This window comes from Sinocyclocheilus rhinocerous, unplaced genomic scaffold (assembly GCF_001515625.1).
Source record: "Sinocyclocheilus rhinocerous isolate Xijiao unplaced genomic scaffold, SAMN03320098_v1.1 scaffold864, whole genome shotgun sequence".
NCBI lineage: Eukaryota > Metazoa > Chordata > Actinopteri > Cypriniformes > Cyprinidae > Sinocyclocheilus > Sinocyclocheilus rhinocerous.
Genome location: NW_015645567.1, coordinates 1,469,611 through 1,486,144, shown reverse-complemented (window position 1 = coordinate 1,486,144; position 16,534 = coordinate 1,469,611). Strand labels below are relative to the sequence as shown.

The 16,534-nt window shown below is 38.1% G+C and overlaps 4 protein-coding genes across 9 annotated transcripts in view; 3 read left to right on the top strand and 1 right to left on the bottom strand.

Moving 5' to 3' along the window:
• Window positions 1-3,480, top strand: part of zmiz2 (zinc finger, MIZ-type containing 2) — a 41,939-nt gene extending 38,459 nt beyond the window's left edge. For all 4 annotated transcript variants that reach the window (XM_016510612.1, XM_016510613.1, XM_016510615.1 and 1 more), the window contains 2 exons: window positions 1,003-1,206; window positions 2,509-3,480. In XM_016510612.1, coding sequence (XP_016366098.1) covers window positions 1,003-1,206; window positions 2,509-2,616 — 312 coding nt within the window. In that variant the 3' untranslated portion in view covers window positions 2,617-3,480. The remainder of the gene's footprint in view (window positions 1-1,002; window positions 1,207-2,508) is intronic.
• Window positions 3,481-4,324: 844 nt separating this feature from the next.
• Window positions 4,325-6,804, top strand: LOC107706794 (zinc finger MIZ domain-containing protein 2-like). The gene is made up of 2 exons (XM_016510617.1): window positions 4,325-4,725; window positions 6,027-6,804. Exons 1-2 carry the CDS (start codon window positions 4,522-4,524, stop codon window positions 6,132-6,134), a joined length of 312 nt encoding a protein of 103 aa, XP_016366103.1. The 5' UTR covers window positions 4,325-4,521; the 3' UTR covers window positions 6,135-6,804.
• Window positions 6,805-8,753: 1,949 nt separating this feature from the next.
• LOC107706790 (peptidyl-prolyl cis-trans isomerase-like) lies at window positions 8,754-11,416 on the top strand. The gene is made up of 5 exons (XM_016510611.1): window positions 8,754-8,947; window positions 10,275-10,305; window positions 10,396-10,484; window positions 10,566-10,738; window positions 11,093-11,416. The coding sequence occupies exons 1-5, from the start codon at window positions 8,879-8,881 to the stop codon at window positions 11,223-11,225; spliced, it is 495 nt and encodes a 164-aa protein (XP_016366097.1). The 5' UTR covers window positions 8,754-8,878; the 3' UTR covers window positions 11,226-11,416.
• Window positions 11,417-12,149: 733 nt separating this feature from the next.
• Window positions 12,150-15,504, bottom strand: LOC107706789 (RING finger protein 122-like). Of its 3 annotated transcripts, XM_016510609.1 has the most exons (6): window positions 15,253-15,504; window positions 14,817-14,947; window positions 14,240-14,285; window positions 13,427-13,468; window positions 13,225-13,307; window positions 12,150-12,449 (listed from the first exon to the last, which is right to left on the bottom strand). In XM_016510609.1, exons 2-6 carry the CDS (start codon window positions 14,921-14,923, stop codon window positions 12,434-12,436), a joined length of 294 nt encoding a protein of 97 aa, XP_016366095.1. In that variant the 5' UTR covers window positions 14,924-14,947; window positions 15,253-15,504; the 3' UTR covers window positions 12,150-12,433. The 3 variants fall into 3 exon arrangements, 2 of the variants coding, with proteins under 2 accessions (XP_016366095.1, XP_016366096.1); XM_016510610.1 differs by lacking the exon at window positions 15,253-15,504 and having other exon boundaries at window positions 14,817-15,104; XR_001636184.1 differs by lacking the exons at window positions 14,817-14,947; window positions 15,253-15,504 and having other exon boundaries at window positions 13,843-14,327.
• Between the last annotated feature and the right edge of the window lie 1,030 nt (window positions 15,505-16,534).

Below are 16,534 nucleotides of genomic sequence, written 5' to 3'. Positions count from 1 at the left end.
ACATCAGAAATGGATATTATATAATATATGCTTTTTTGAACATTATATTAAAAAACATATTGAACATATTTAAAAAGGACTTTTTACACGGCACCCCTGCTCTCGACAGACGGCACCCCGGTTGGGAAACACTGGTGTAGAGTATCTCACATAAATACAGTCAGTTATGGATTAAGTGAACGTACACAGGTGGGTGAAAACTGAACGTGTGTCAGTATTACATGCATGCCTTCCGTCTTAATGGGACAGCATTCCTAATTAAGTACCTATCTGTGTCATTAATGTGAACCAACAAAAGATGATAAATAAATATGTTTTGATTCAAATTTCTCATAAGCTTAATTGATTTGGTCTAAAGAGAGAAGAATTAATGACTATTTTTGTTTGAAGACTACATATAAAATAGCTACCAAAATAAATGTTGGTAACTGCAGTTTGACTAAAAGTAATGACTAAAGGTTGACAAAAATGCAATGACTTTTCGTCGACTAAAACTATGAAAGACTCAAATGACTAAAATGTGACAGACATTTAAGCATTTAAATGCCTGTCAAAATTAACAATGCTATCTATCTATCTATCTATCTATCTACCTGTCCGTCCGTCCAACTAACTAGCTAGCTAGCTAGCTAGCTAGCAAAAAAGCTAAAATGAAATAATTGTGTAAATCCATAAATATATTTGACTATATGGCTTGAATTAACGCAGCTGGTTTGCTGCATGTACTGTACTGAAAATGACCCTCACCTTGGATATCCAAGTGTGTTTTACTGGCGTCTTGGTTTCTGTCGTTCCCGTATGCTGTCACGTATAAGAGCTATTCAAACGTCTCTGTGTGCGACAGCACAGCGCAGTGTTCCTCTCTGTCACTCGCAGCTGCTGCTTTTCCCACCACATTTCATCTGCTCTAAACGAAGCACAAGACGAGTCACTAAATTACTGTGCAGTGTGTTCCAGCTTCACTGTCTCTTTTTGTCTTTACACCTTTCCTCCTAAATAAAGATGCCTCACTCTAGTCGCATGGACCCTTCCCACAATCCCCTTCAGCAACAGCAGCATCAATCTCTCCATGGTAACTCCAACATGGGTGCCCCCGGTGGACCCATGCACTCCCGCAACTCCTCCCAGAATCCCCGGATGCACACAGACAGCTTTGGGCTGGGGGGCCCCGGGGGACCCGGCGACGTTTCAGAGCCGGCCCTTGATGTAAGTCAGAATCAATCATCTATTCCAGATCAAAGCAATGACTTTTGCCCATGGTGTCAACACTTTAAATCAGAGGTCTGCAGAGCACAACTGCCCGTTTCTGTGGGATTTTACTCTTATGTACACCCACTACCAACTTATAATGATCTTCTTCCCACCCGTTCTTGTTTAATTGAGGTCCCATGCATGCAGTTATGCATGTTTAAAGCTGTTCGTTCCCCTTTTCGGAAAGATTTAGCAAGCACTTTTGGGTAACGGCCAGCCCCACATCTGCTTTGGGATGCATTTGCGCTTATTAACTATTTTGGAATATTGGTTATAGTGTTCTACTCTTAAAGAGATAGTTCACCCTCATATCTATCCAAACCTGTATGACTTCGAAACAAAAAAGTGTCTCCATTGAAAGTCCAGATAATCAAAACTTAGAAGATCCAAAAAATGTCTTAAAATTGTATCCATGTAATTCAAGCTGTTTAATCCAAGTCTTGTAAAGAGATACAATCACTTTATATGTTGAAAAGATTTCATTTAGGCTTTTGTTCACATATGAACACACATACAGAGTGAATCACATCACTATAACAAATCTCATTGGTTTTCGCACATCATGGACGCATGTTTGAGCTTCCATGTTTACCATATGTGATGTGCTCTATGAATGTGTCAGTCATTGCTTAGCTGTAAATAAGTGTCTAAATTCAATCTGTTAATCAATTCAATTCATATGAATTGTTTTTGTGATGTGTTTTTGACCATTTTGGATCTTCTAAGTTTTTGTTACCTGCAGAGAAAGAAACATTCCAGATTTCATTAAAATTTCTTAATTTGTGTTTAGAAGATTAACCAAAGTCCCATGGGTTTGGAACGACATGAAGGTGAGTAAATGATGACAGCATATTCATTTTTGGGTGAACTATCCCTTTAACTCCCGTGATTAAAGCAATTCACAGATTTCCTGCAAAAATCAGTTCAAAAGATTCCATTTGAGCCTAGTGATTATTTAATAGATTCACAGACTTCGCAGCAATGTTGGAAACAGGACTGTTTTTGTGTTATAGAAAAATAACTGGCCATCTCCCCCTACAAATCATAAACGTACTTTTGCTGGCGCAACAAATCTCTAATTTAATCCCACGATAATGCAGACCTCTGCTTTGAATGTAATTTATAGGTAAATAATTCAGCATGTTTATGAAAAGCCAGCTATGTTGAATTTATTATTACCATTATAAACAGTTTTGAGTGTCGTTTATATTGCCTTAGGGTGGTTCTTAACTCTGGATTTCCCTATTTGTTTTCCAGCTTCTCCCAGAGCTGACAAACCCAGATGAGTTGCTGTCCTACTTGGGTCCTCCTGACCTTCCCAACAACAGTAACGATGACCTGCTTGCTCTGTTTGAGAGCAACTGAGCCCCCCGTCCCGCTCATTCATCAGTCACACATCGCCGTCCAACACACAGCCTCCCTAAACCCTCACACTCCCGACTCATCGAGGGGAGCTTTGGGAAGCCTAGCAGATATCCGATTACGTCTTTGCACTGTTTCCTCCTGAGACTGGAATGCAGTGACTCATGGGAAGGTGCAACGAAGATCTTTCTTTTTTTTTTCTTCCTCCTGTGACAATGTTACTGTTCGTCTGCTTCTCTGAACTCTGTCGAGATTTTATTGTGAATTTCAGTTTGAAAGAGTTCCCGCTCTTCTCTCGAATCATTTGTAGAAAGATGCCTCATCTCACATCAGACTCGTGTGGTGTAAATGACATTGTGTGGGGTGGGTCATTGTTCGTTTTTTCATTGCAGCTCCTGTTTTCAATCTAAATTAGATGAGGAATTCACTTCAGTGCTGATCTAAAGTACTACACTTCAGAAATCACACGGGGAAAGCCAAAGTGTCTCTGTTGTAACTTGAGAAAAACAAACGGATGAACGTAATTCTCTTAATAAACAGGCAGACTTTATTTCTTTATTTTTATTTCAGTTTTATTTCTTCCTTTTTTTTGCCCAGAGATGACCACAAACTAGCTCCATGTGACGTATCATGGTTTTAAACCACAAATGACTTGATCTTAAGTGAACTTTACTTGAAGAAGACCTCAAGTGTAGCCTTTTTCCTTTTAAACGTGCTAATAGAGGCAATCACAATGTGTCAGACCTTAAACAGTAGCATTAAAGAAGTGCATTATTACATTTTGCACACACACCGAGCCCTTCAAGAGTTACTGTATTTCCCTTCACACGAAGGAAATTGAAGGCAAAGAGTCATCTTTTGTGACACCCACACACAGGTGGGTGAAAACTGAACGTGTGTCAGTATTACATGCATGCCTTCCGTCTTAATGGGACAGCATTCCTAATTAAGTACCTATCTGTGTCATTAATGTGAACCAACAAAAGATGATAAATTAAATATGTTAAGTAAACCTACTGTATCTGAAAAATGAGTTTCATTTGTATCTCTTTCGTATTTGTTTTATTGTCTTATTCTGCTTCTTTTTCAAAAAATATAAATTATATATATTATATATGAACAACTATCATTTTTATAAGTTGCTCCCTTTTCACAACTGTTAAAAGGATAGTTCACCCAAAAATTAAAATTGTCATCATTTATTCAAGTTTTTCCAAATTCAATCCTTGATTCAAATCTCTCATAAGCTTAATTGATTTGGTCTAAAGAGAGAAGAATTAATGACTATTTTTGTTTGAAGACTACATATAAAATAGCTACCAAAATAAATGTTGGTAACTGCAGTTTGACTAAAAGTAATGACTAAAGGTTGACAAAAATGCAATGACTTTTCGTCGACTAAAACTATGAAAGACTCAAATGACTAAAATGTGACAGACATTTAAGCATTTAAATGCCTGTCAAAATTAACAATGCTATCTATCTATCTATCTATCTATCTACCTGTCCGTCCGTCCAACTAACTAGCTAGCTAGCTAGCTAGCAAAAAAGCTAAAATGAAATAATTGTGTAAATCCATAAATATATTTGACTATATGGCTTGAATTAACGCAGCTGGTTTGCTGCATGTACTGTACTGAAAATGACCCTCACCTTGGATATCCAAGTGTGTTTTACTGGCGTCTTGGTTTCTGTCGTTCCCGTATGCTGTCACGTATAAGAGCTATTCAAACGTCTCTGTGTGCGACAGCACAGCGCAGTGTTCCTCTCTGTCACTCGCAGCTGCTGCTTTTCCCACCACATTTCATCTGCTCTAAACGAAGCACAAGACGAGTCACTAAATTACTGTGCAGTGTGTTCCAGCTTCACTGTCTCTTTTTGTCTTTACACCTTTCCTCCTAAATAAAGATGCCTCACTCTAGTCGCATGGACCCTTCCCACAATCCCCTTCAGCAACAGCAGCATCAATCTCTCCATGGTAACTCCAACATGGGTGCCCCCGGTGGACCCATGCACTCCCGCAACTCCTCCCAGAATCCCCGGATGCACACAGACAGCTTTGGGCTGGGGGGCCCCGGGGGACCCGGCGACGTTTCAGAGCCGGCCCTTGATGTAAGTCAGAATCAATCATCTATTCCAGATCAAAGCAATGACTTTTGCCCATGGTGTCAACACTTTAAATTAGAGGTCTGCAGAGCACAACCGCCCGTTTCTGTGGGATTTTACTCTATGTACACCCACTACCAACTTATAATGATCTTCTTCCCACCCGTTCTTGTTTAATTGAGGTCCCATGCATGCAGTTATGCATGTTTAAAGCTGTTCGTTCCCCTTTTCGGAAAGATTTAGCAAGCACTTTTGGGTAACGGCCAGCCCCACATCTGCTTTGGGATGCATTTGCGCTTATTAACTATTTTGGAATATTGGTTATAGTGTTCTACTCTTAAAGAGATAGTTCACCCTCATATCTATCCAAACCTGTATGACTTCGAAACAAAAAAGTGTCTCCATTGAAAGTCCAGATAATCAAAACTTAGAAGATCCAAAAAATGTCTTAAAATTGTATCCATGTAATTCAAGCTGTTTAATCCAAGTCTTGTAAAGAGATACAATCACTTTATATGTTGAAAAGATTTCATTTAGGCTTTTGTTCACATATGAACACACATACAGAGTGAATCACATCACTATAACAAATCTCATTGGTTTTCGCACATCATGGACGCATGTTTGAGCTTCCATGTTTACCATATGTGATGTGCTCTATGAATGTGTCAGTCATTGCTTAGCTGTAAATAAGTGTCTAAATTCAATCTGTTAATCAATTCAATTCATATGAATTGTTTTTGTGATGTGTTTTTGACCATTTTGGATCTTCTAAGTTTTTGTTACCTGCAGAGAAAGAAACATTCCAGATTTCATTAAAATTTCTTAATTTGTGTTTAGAAGATTAACCAAAGTCCCATGGGTTTGGAACGACATGAAGGTGAGTAAATGATGACAGCATATTCATTTTTGGGTGAACTATCCCTTTAACTCCCGTGATTAAAGCAATTCACAGATTTCCTGCAAAAATCAGTTCAAAAGATTCCATTTGAGCCTAGTGATTATTTAATAGATTCACAGACTTCGCAGCAATGTTGGAAACAGGACTGTTTTTGTGTTATAGAAAAATAACTGGCCATCTCCCCCTACAAATCATAAACGTACTTTTGCTGGCGCAACAAATCTCTAATTTAATCCCACGATAATGCAGACCTCTGCTTTGAATGTAATTTATAGGTAAATAATTCAGCATGTTTATGAAAAGCCAGCTATGTTGAATTTATTATTACCATTATAAACAGTTTTGAGTGTCGTTTATATTGCCTTAGGGTGGTTCTTAACTCTGGATTTCCCTATTTGTTTTCCAGCTTCTCCCAGAGCTGACAAACCCAGATGAGTTGCTGTCCTACTTGGGTCCTCCTGACCTTCCCAACAACAGTAACGATGACCTGCTTGCTCTGTTTGAGAGCAACTGAGCCCCCCGTCCCGCTCATTCATCAGTCACACATCGCCGTCCAACACACAGCCTCCCTAAACCCTCACACTCCCGACTCATCGAGGGGAGCTTTGGGAAGCCTAGCAGATATCCGATTACGTCTTTGCACTGTTTCCTCCTGAGACTGGAATGCAGTGACTCATGGGAAGGTGCAACGAAGATCTTTCTTTTTTTTTTCTTCCTCCTGTGACAATGTTACTGTTCGTCTGCTTCTCTGAACTCTGTCGAGATTTTATTGTGAATTTCAGTTTGAAAGAGTTCCCGCTCTTCTCTCGAATCATTTGTAGAAAGATGCCTCATCTCACATCAGACTCGTGTGGTGTAAATGACATTGTGTGGGGTGGGTCATTGTTCGTTTTTTCATTGCAGCTCCTGTTTTCAATCTAAATTAGATGAGGAATTCACTTCAGTGCTGATCTAAAGTACTACACTTCAGAAATAACACGGGGAAAGCCAAAGTGTCTCTGTTGTAACTTGAGAAAAACAAACGGATGAACGTAATTCTCTTAATAAACAGGCAGACTTTATTTCTTTATTTTTATTTCAGTTTTATTTCTTCCTTTTTTTTGCCCAGAGATGACCACAAACTAGCTCCATGTGACGTATCATGGTTTTAAACCACAAATGACTTGATCTTAAGTGAACTTTACTTGAAGAAGACCTCAAGTGTAGCCTTTTTCCTTTTAAACGTGCTAATAGAGGCAATCACAATGTGTCAGACCTTAAACAGTAGCATTAAAGAAGTGCATTATTACATTTTGCACACACACCGAGCCCTTCAAGAGTTACTGTATTTCCCTTCACACGAAGGAAATTGAAGGCAAAGAGTCATCTTTTGTGACACCCACACAAATACACACACGCACACCTCAGTTTTGGCACAAACTCAAGACTAATTTTATGCCACACCCTGTTCTCTGTTTTCGTCTCTCTTCTTGTTAGTTTCTTTCCCCCTCAATGTTCTTTTTAACAACGGTCTTCCTCCCCTGTGGGTTTAAGGCCACGAGGTCTGGAGTTCTAGCATTACGGAAAAAGGACTAGAATCTGTGATTGTCATCGGCTCAAATCACACCCTCACTTGTGGACACATTTCACTTGCCCTTAAATATGCAAGTTTGGGCTGTTATTTGGTAGAAATTCAGTTTTCTTCGTCAACAAAATGTGTGAAGCTTTGAAACCAGACAGAGCACAAGCAGCCCTGTAGCACCTTGTAGACAAGTTATAAAACACAAATGCACACAAGGACATTTTTTGGACAAACACCTTCCCGTAGTGAGATTTTGCTCTGACAAATCTGGGTGGGTGGGAGCGTCACAACAGGAAATGGACTAATGTTTATAGCCACACTCGTAATTGAGGAGGAAAACATTGGGATTCATGTGAAATATGTACAGATATAGTATTATTATTGTCACAGATGTGAACTTTCTCTTAACCCCATGATATGGAGAAAAAAAGGACATTTTAAACACTATGACAAGAGGTCATGTCAGGCATTCCCCCCCCGTTTTCCATTCAGCGCTCGCTTTCTCGGCGTGGAGGGGAGATGAGTCTGCGGTCGATTGCTGTCTTGTCTGATTTTATTATTTATCATTGCTCTTTGGGCACCATTAGCGAAGTGCAGTTTGTATATTAACAATACAGGGAGTATCAAGAGTCGTCGGATATGCTTTTCTTCTTCTTTTTTTTTTTATTGTTTGAAGTCATTTGTGTATCATACAATTTTATCTTTGATTATATAATAATTGTTATTATAATTATAAAGATAATTGATGGGCCTGTATGCATCTCTCTTCTGTGTTAACTAGCAGAGTTTATGAATTTGTTAGAAAGAGAAAAAAAAATGAATTCACCATCAAAATCTGTGACCATGATCATGAAAAACTGAGAAACCAGCATCACTTGATCAAACTGTTCAAAAAGATGTTTGACTGTCATGTGTTGGTGGATCACTAAGTTCTATCAGTTGAATTAAACATGTACAATTGAAATCGATTTGTTTTTCTAAAGATGTGAAATATTTCCATTATGTTTTATAAGTAAAGACTTAAGCCCCATTGCGTTTCATTGGCTTTATTTGGAGAGAGCAGAGCAGCACCGCATTGTGACAAGACGCGGGAACACAAGGGGGCGTGTCCGGACAAAGGTGCGTGTCATGCAAGAAGACGGGCGTACTGAGGAGGGGGGAAAAAAGCTTTTTGTGTAACTCGGTTCGCTTCGTATCTTTCACTAATGAGTTGACACATCAATTAGGACTCCATAATTTAGGAAATGTAGAAACAAATAAATTTAACCCTCTAACATTCGTTATCCGTGATAACATTTTGTGCCGTAATGGCGAATTCAGCTGCTGGCCACCGCCCTCGCGCCATTACAGACCGCTGGTACACGCCCACACTATTCCCTCGTTGCTCATTGGATGGAACGCAGTAATGTAATTTATATCTACTCTTACGGGCCAATGAGGATGTCGAACAAACGCCCTCCCTCTGAACCTTGCGTTCGAACGCCGCGGTAATTTATTCATCCGCGCCGCCTCTGATTGGACAACGCGCACGTCATTCAGCGGATCCACGGCTTCATAGGTTCCAATTGAAAAAAAGGGCTGCTGGCAGCTTCAATATATTCCGTTTTCGCACGCGTCCTACTTCCCGATGAGCTGCGGCATTTTGTAGGATTCGTTCGGTGACCAGCTACTAATACAAATAGGTTTTTTTTGCCATCATGGCCAATCCCAGAGTTTTTTTTGACATCACCATCGATGGAAAGAGTCCTGGGAGGATTGTAATGGAGGTAGGTCACAGAAAGTGACTGAATAGCGGTTGATGCCAGAAAAAATAATGTCTTTTGCATTTGCATCATCCAGTCATTATAGAATCTAATAATTGCTTCCATTAAAATAAATTTAAAAGCCTGTCGTGCGTGTAATGTGACTGTTTTAGCATCACTCATTTGAAATAGGTGGATGGGGGAAGCAATTTTGCTTGCCGCGTGCCGAGCAGCAACATTGTTACATTTCGCTGTTTATCAGATGCTCTAATGTTGCCGGTTGTGATTGACACGGAACGCCGTCCGTCGATCTGAGCCAGACTCTGACAGAATGCTGTCATTGACAGGAGAGACTGACAGCTGAGCGCACGCGGCGGAGTTTTCAGTGATTACAAGCGCAGGCTGCGCGTATGGAGCGATGCACACCACTTTTTTTTTTAATACGGACGCCATTTTCACCATTTTTTCATAACCCAAAGATGCCATTTTGAAAAGGGAGGGGTGAATAGTGGAGTTTGTCTAGCTGGCTAGCGAAACTTGTTCACCAGAACTGAATTTATTGCATCCCAGCGCTGTCATATTTTCACTTCTTCCCAAATTATAAGTAATGAAATTGATTTTGAATGCGCAGACCTAATCAATAAGCGACTGGCGTTACATTTTGACTCGGTACTGCAGAAATGTCAGTCAATGCACTTGTGCAGAGTAACTCGCGAGCTCTGGTGAATGTCGATGTTTGCAGAGAAACGCGGAAGTCACGAGTTTAACCTGTTTTACGTCACACCAGTAGAACCCGCTTTGTCCTGCTATTGTTTTCGTATTTTAAGTTATGGTATAAAATCTATGCTTACTCGTTGTCAAATGGGAAAAGGTCACTACCTTCATACTTTAGCAAGAAATATTAAAGTCACTGCAAAGCCTTTAATTTATCCTTTGATTAATTCAAAATGTACAAGACTTTTACATGTACAAGATTTTTTTTAAATCACTATTTTATCTCATTATTCATGGTTGCCTTTTATTTCTTTTTCTGTGTTCATTGTTTAAAATGTTGCATTAAAGTTTTGGTAAAAGTGAATCTTCATGCATAGAAGTGAAAAAGTACACATTTATGCAGTTAAATTGTGATTTTATTTTAAATGCAGTATATGTGTGTGTGTGTATATATATATATATATGTATATGTTGATGTTCTCAAAATGGCCAATTATTTTCTAATTAATTTAAATATTTAGAAACAGAAGTCCATTGATATTTACACATATACTTTGCATATAAGCAGTTTTCTGTTAAGTAAGCTTGGACATCAGCTTAATTTCTATTTCTGGTTTTCCCCCTCCTTTTGAAACAGCTGAGAGCTGATGTTGTACCCAAAACTGCCGGTAAGTATCTTTTTTCCACATTAAATGGGTTTCTTATAAATAAATGTGGACTCTGTTTTCTCATGCATTAATGTCTCCATATCTACACAGAGAACTTCCGTGCTTTGTGCACTGGTGAGAAGGGTTTTGGCTACAAGGGCTCTGGCTTTCATCGTATCATCCCCAAATTCATGTGCCAGGTAAGATCTGAACCCCGTCATGTTATCAGACGCAATGATTTCCGCTCGCACTGATGTCGGTCGATGTCACTCCTGATGTAGGGTGGCGACTTCACCAACCATAATGGAACTGGTGGAAAGTCCATCTACGGCAACAAGTTTGCGGATGAGAACTTCACCCTGAAGCATGGAGGGAAGGGAACCCTGTCCATGGCCAATGCCGGACCGAATACCAACGGCTCCCAGTTCTTCATCTGCACTGCTGATACTACTTGGTAAACGGCTTCTTTGAGATTACTATTTTAATGTTAGATAAGAATCTTTAACATCCTTGGAACCTTTCTATTGCACTAAAGGTTCTTTAGAGCAGTGGTTTTCAAACCTCTCCATGAAGTACCCCCAGCACTGCACGTTTTGAATGTCTCCCTATATCTGACACACCCTCTTCAGGTCTTGCAGTCTCCACTAATGAGCTGATGAGTTGAATCAGGTGTGATAGATGAGGGAGACATACAAAATGTGCAGGGCTGGGGGTACTCCAGGACAGGTTTGAGAACCACTGCTTTAGAGTATAAACCGTTTAGAGCATTTCAATTTGATGTTAGTGCTAAAGTTCTTTGTTTCTCCAGGCTCGATGGCAAACACGTTGTGTTCGGGAAAGTGGTAGAAGGAATGAGCGTAGTGGATGCCATGGAGGCTAAAGGAAACAGCAGCGGGAAATGCTCTGCCAAGGTCGTGATTGCTGATTGTGGCCAACTTTAATTGTTTCTTACTCACCTCCCATTTCAACCAGGCACATTCCTCACTATATAGATTTTTTTCTTTTTATTGCCATTCCTGAATGAGATGCTTATTCCATGTGTCATGGTCCTGTTTTATGTATTCTGACGGTCCCCAGGACACAATCTGTTAAACATGGATTAAAGATGGATCAAGATTCCTTTCAACAGGTTTTTGTTTTCTTTCTTTTCTTGGAACAGACAGCTCAGCTCAATTGTTGTTAAAGAAATCTGAGATATTTCATTTAGCATGTGCTGATATGCTCTTGTAATAGAAGTCTTCAAAAGGAGCCCATTAAAGTCTGTTTTGGTTCTAAAATGGCAGCGTACTGCTGCAGTTCGTCCTAGTGGCCAGCTGGTGGCGGTACTTTATTAGTGCAGTGGTTCTCAACAGGGTTAACTAAAAATAAAACCATAAAACATTATTTGAAATGGCATCAATTAACTGGCTTTCTAACTAGCTTTTTATTTCAGCTAGCTGCTGAGGCAAAATTTTTCATTTAGTTTAAATTGATGTACTAAAATAAACTAGTAAACTAAAAAAAAATACACTACATAGAAAAACTATATTTTAATAAATATAATAAAACCATATATAAACACTTGGAAAACAAAATTACTAAAATTAGTCAAAATAGTAATGAAATGATACTAAAATAATGGTCTTGCTTTAAGTAAAAATTGATGTCTGTAAAATCCAACAATTATATGCATGTTAATATGTACCCTATTATTACCATAACCTGCATAGGCCCAGAAATATGCATGTTAAGTCCTATTTGATTCCAATTTAGCATTTGTTTTCTGTCCCACTAAATTTAAATGAATTAAATTCATTAAGTGAATACTTACAAAATATCTTGCATGCTAACACAGGACACAAAAAAAAAGAAACCCACAGTACTGTATGTAAACATTATGCAAACATTTTAAACCAGACATACAAAAAAACATTACAAATGATGCTTTGCAACAGCAGAGCTTTTAAATAAACGTCTTTTGTCTGAATTGTACAAGATTATTAGGTAAAAATGTCGCCCGTATCAGAGAACTTCATTCGAAGTTAACCTTAATGAGGTTCGAGTTTGGCAGAAAAGCAGGTTTAGAGCAGCTCATCCAGCAGGTTTCCCGGGCTGTGCGTTTGCCCCAGAGCAGCACTGATGGGGTTGTTGCATATGGGACATGAAGATCTCACTTCACCAGACACCTGGTAAGACAAATCAATAGAAACGCTTCTCAACAGTTAAGCTGAAATTACTCTGGCCTGTTCACACCAAGGACGATAACTATAACAAACTTAATCGTTCTAAATCATAGACTGTATAAAAACAGTTCTAAATCTACTAGAACATGGAAGTCCACACCACAACTATAATGATAGGGTGACCATACATCCGATTCTCCTATTTTTCTCTAAATTGCCTAAAATCATGTTTTTGTACGCGTATTTGCATTGCGACAGCGTTCTCTGTAGATCCCGCCTTCTCGCACGCCATGATTGGTCGATTATGTACAATGCCTGCACGCTATTGGTCAAACTACTTTTCAGTCATTGCCTTCAGCAAGCATGAAAACCTGGACATTTTGGGCCATTTAGAAATCCTGGCCAAGATATGTCCGGGAAAAAGAGGACGTGTATGGTGACCCTAAATAACGATAACGGCACAGAACGACTTTTCCCAGCTGATGGACGGTAAAAACATTGACAGCCAATCAGAATCCACCCTTAAAGCGAGAGACAGACATAACGGCGGTGCGTGCTCATAATAATAAACGTAGCGTTATCTTGCGTTTGTGTGTGGGCGCTAAAATAATTAACGTTACTTATCTTTATAGGTCTTGTTCTCGGTGCGAACGGGCTTTTAGAGTTACGAGGCACAGCCAGGGTGTGTTCGCTTCAATTAACCTCTTATTTACCTATAAACCTCTCTGGACCTTTATTTCATAGCATTAGCATGATAAAAGACATGGGAGGGATTTACCTCTCGTGAAAGGCGTGTTGGCATGGTAACACTCCACGCTCATCTTTTGTCCTGAAGTCCTCCAAACAGACTGCACATGTTAACTGAGAAAACAGGATGTTACAAGAGGGAAAATCAGAGGTTTAGAAGGTCTCAAAACTTCCCAAGTAGTCAAATAACTTTTATCTTTTTAATAACCTATAACTTAAGACAAAACTTTTACCCCATGTGCATGTAACCATGTTGTTTCATCTTCAAATACAACCTGTAATGCAAAACACAGTTGCTTATCTTATAGTGAGCAAAAAGTATTTAGACACAGTTGATTAATTTTGCAACATCAACAATTGAACCGAATTAAATGAACAATTAACTAACTCAAGCTGAATAATGACATTGTTGCCTTTTGTAGAGCTGCTTATAGCTGAAATAAACTCATGTGAACAGAATTGAACCAATACAGAACTGACTGGAGCCAAATAATGACATTATTATCTTAAGTAGAGCTGCTTTATAGCTGAAACTAAATCTCATATTTGAATTTTGCATAAATTATTCTATTATTTTCCTGTTGATACTGTGAAGCTGCTTCAAAACAATCTCTATTTTATAAAACGCTATATAAATACAGGTGACGACTTAATTGACACAAAAATGTCTGAAAGTCACTGCATTAAATAAAAAAAATCACAGAAAGTGTCATTCATTTAGAAATGGCACAAGCACACTTTCTAAGCACATTTTCTCTGTTGGCAAAGATCAGCTTGAAAATGTAATGTGTTTGAGGTTAGTGAATGTGTTGATAGTTTATGTGATTTTCTACACCTGTGGTTCCTCTAATAGGACACCTGTGTGAACCTGAGGAGAACTGACTTCAAACATCCACTAAAAATCACCGGCAGATTCAAAGCGAGACTTCAAACATGAAGAAAAGTGACATTAGTGAAGAGAAAAATCCTGCAGCATCTGAGACGTTTTTAAGTGTGATGTAAGTGTCAAATACCTTCTGATGATATCATTTATAATGTGCACTCATCATCTTGTATCCAGCTCTCACATGGCGAGCTTGATGTCTCAATTTACTGCAGAGAAAAACAGGCCAAACCATTCATTAACAAGGGTTGACTTTGTTAAAAAGAATTATTTCTAACTTAAAAAAAAAAAAAAAAAAGTATAAAAATTATAGAAATGTATTTTATTTGAAAATGTTCAATTTATTAATTTTTTTCTCTAGACATCAGTATGGCAGTACAGGCAAAGGTTGTGGTGTGTCGTATGTTTCTAAACACAAATTTGGCAAGTGAGGGTTTGTAGTTCTCGGTGTTTGACATGACATTAGCCAAAAGCCTTTGGTCAAAAATAGCATTGTGAACAAAAAGCACGGAGATACAATCTAGTCCTGAATTGTTCGAGTTTGGAAGCGCGTGAGGCCAGAGGAAGCCCCTTCTGCTCTGCAGCTGTCAGTCTGTCACAGGCGTTATTCACAGGAAAATACTGATGAAGTCCAGGCACAAAGAAGAGTTTTAGAAACGTTATCCAGGATCTGCATGGTCCAAACGGGCTGTTCTGTTAAACTATTACGGATTTAGTCTCAATATTACAGTCACACTTACCTTATAAAGAAGCAGCAGACTATCAGGCTTAAAACAAAGACAAAGATCCCAGTGCCAAAGATGACCACATCGATGTTGAGAGGTTCCTGAGAGGTCACTGGAGGCATGGTGTTTTAAATATCAATCATTTCCTGAAGATGAAAAAGAAGCCGTGAAAGAAGTCAAAAACAATTGATATGCCATTTATGGAAAATTAGTTGATTCTTTGTAAGACAACACAATATGATACCCATTAACAATGCAGTTTCATAACAATACGAGCCTTAGGGCAATATTTATCAAATTGTAAGGTTAGAAAACCAAAGAAAAAAAGCATTGAAAGTCTTAAAAGCAAACAGCATTTATTTCAAACATGTTAGCACTTTTTACAGATTAAAAAAAAACATTTTTTTAAATTTACAATGACATTAAATATTAATTTAAAAATAAATCTCACCATTATAAACAGGCTCCTGTGTGTCTTCACTTCACTGTTTATTCTTCATACTCGGATTTGTTGATTCTCACGGATCAAGCGTCAAATGAATCCCTGACTGTTTAGTCGCATCTACAGTTTTGAGAGCATGTAAATGTGAATAAAATAAACTCCCGACTGGATCACGGAGATCAAACAATGTAACGGACCGCAGAAAGACATAAATATCCACATGCACGAGAAAACAGTAAACCCGGCCTTTAATTCAGGAGGCGGAGCCTAAATATCAGACTCACTCATTATTCAGTGATTCACCTCTCATGTTAAAACTTCTCATGTTCATCAAAATAAATTGCACTATTATAAAAAGAAACCGTAATAATATAACATTATATGGTATAATTAGTATAAATATATTTAGTGTAATAGTATATTAACAGACTAGTATAGAAATATTAGTGTAAGTATAAATATAGGCTATATGTTTAAATGGTAGCTTTATTATACAACAGAAAACGTTTGTGACCTCTAAAATATATATATTTTTTTGCATGAATAGCTCTTAAAATATGATATTGTTTAAAAAAATCATAAATATTTCTTAACCCAGGTAAAGTTTATTTCAAACTGTTTTATTTGAAAATAAATAAATCACAGTCAAAGCCTCCTAATTTTGTTTTCCATTTAATTAAGCAAAATTATTTAAGAATCACAATAGACAAAGTCTGTTGTTTTTTAAACCTTTTTTAAAATCTTTTTATTGGTATTTAACAAGACAGTACATAATGATACAATCAGTAAAAATAAGAGATAGACAAACTAGTTATCTGAATTTTTTTGCAATATTAACCCCAGAGAAAATGAGATTTTAAAAGGCATGTTTAGGCAGAAATATGACCTGTTTAAAGGCAAATTTGGGCCAGTAGCTTTAGAGTCTTTGTATGCTGGGAGCTGATCATGTTGACTCGGTGAGTTATTTCTTCACACCCTCCTAACAAGTCTGACATTAGACACCATCAGACACCACAGTAAATTCACAGAAGATTCATTTATTGTTTAATATATGCCATGAGAGCGTTCCTGCTCATTGCATGACCGTACGACAGAATTATAAAGAGTTATTCTTAATTCTTTAAATAAAGAAAATTCAGTCCATTGCCAATTTTCAATTTTGCTCACTTTCTCGTTATGCTGGACATTCAGCTGTGTTGGGATTAAGAAAAAAAAAAAAAAAAACTTGGATCAACCTTAGTGCAACCCAGACCATAATATGTTGAACATAGTATGCCAAATGTGACAGTAG

What these genes read in the sequence shown, in the direction of transcription:
- LOC107706794 (XM_016510617.1), top strand. Translation starts at nt 4,522, where the DNA reads ATGCCTCACTCTAGTCGCATGGACCCTTCCCACAATCCCCTTCAGCAA. An exon ending in TTTCAGAGCCGGCCCTTGAT is followed by an intron (nt 4,726 to 6,026) that starts GTAAGTCAGAAT and finishes TTTGTTTTCCAG; the next exon opens with CTTCTCCCAGAGCTGACAAA.
- LOC107706790 (XM_016510611.1), top strand. Translation starts at nt 8,879, where the DNA reads ATGGCCAATCCCAGAGTTTTTTTTGACATCACCATCGATGGAAAGAGT. An exon ending in CTGGGAGGATTGTAATGGAG is followed by an intron (nt 8,948 to 10,274) that starts GTAGGTCACAGA and finishes CTTTTGAAACAG; the next exon opens with CTGAGAGCTGATGTTGTACC. An exon ending in TGTTGTACCCAAAACTGCCG is followed by an intron (nt 10,306 to 10,395) that starts GTAAGTATCTTT and finishes ATATCTACACAG; the next exon opens with AGAACTTCCGTGCTTTGTGC.
- LOC107706789 (XM_016510609.1), bottom strand. Translation starts at nt 14,923, where the DNA reads ATGCCTCCAGTGACCTCTCAGGAACCTCTCAACATCGATGTGGTCATC. An exon ending in TGAGAGCTGGATACAAGATG is followed by an intron (nt 13,469 to 14,239) that starts ATGAGTGCACAT and finishes TTTGCATTACAG; the next exon opens with GTTGTATTTGAAGATGAAAC. An exon ending in CATGGTTACATGCACATGGG is followed by an intron (nt 13,308 to 13,426) that starts GTAAAAGTTTTG and finishes CTGTTTTCTCAG; the next exon opens with TTAACATGTGCAGTCTGTTT.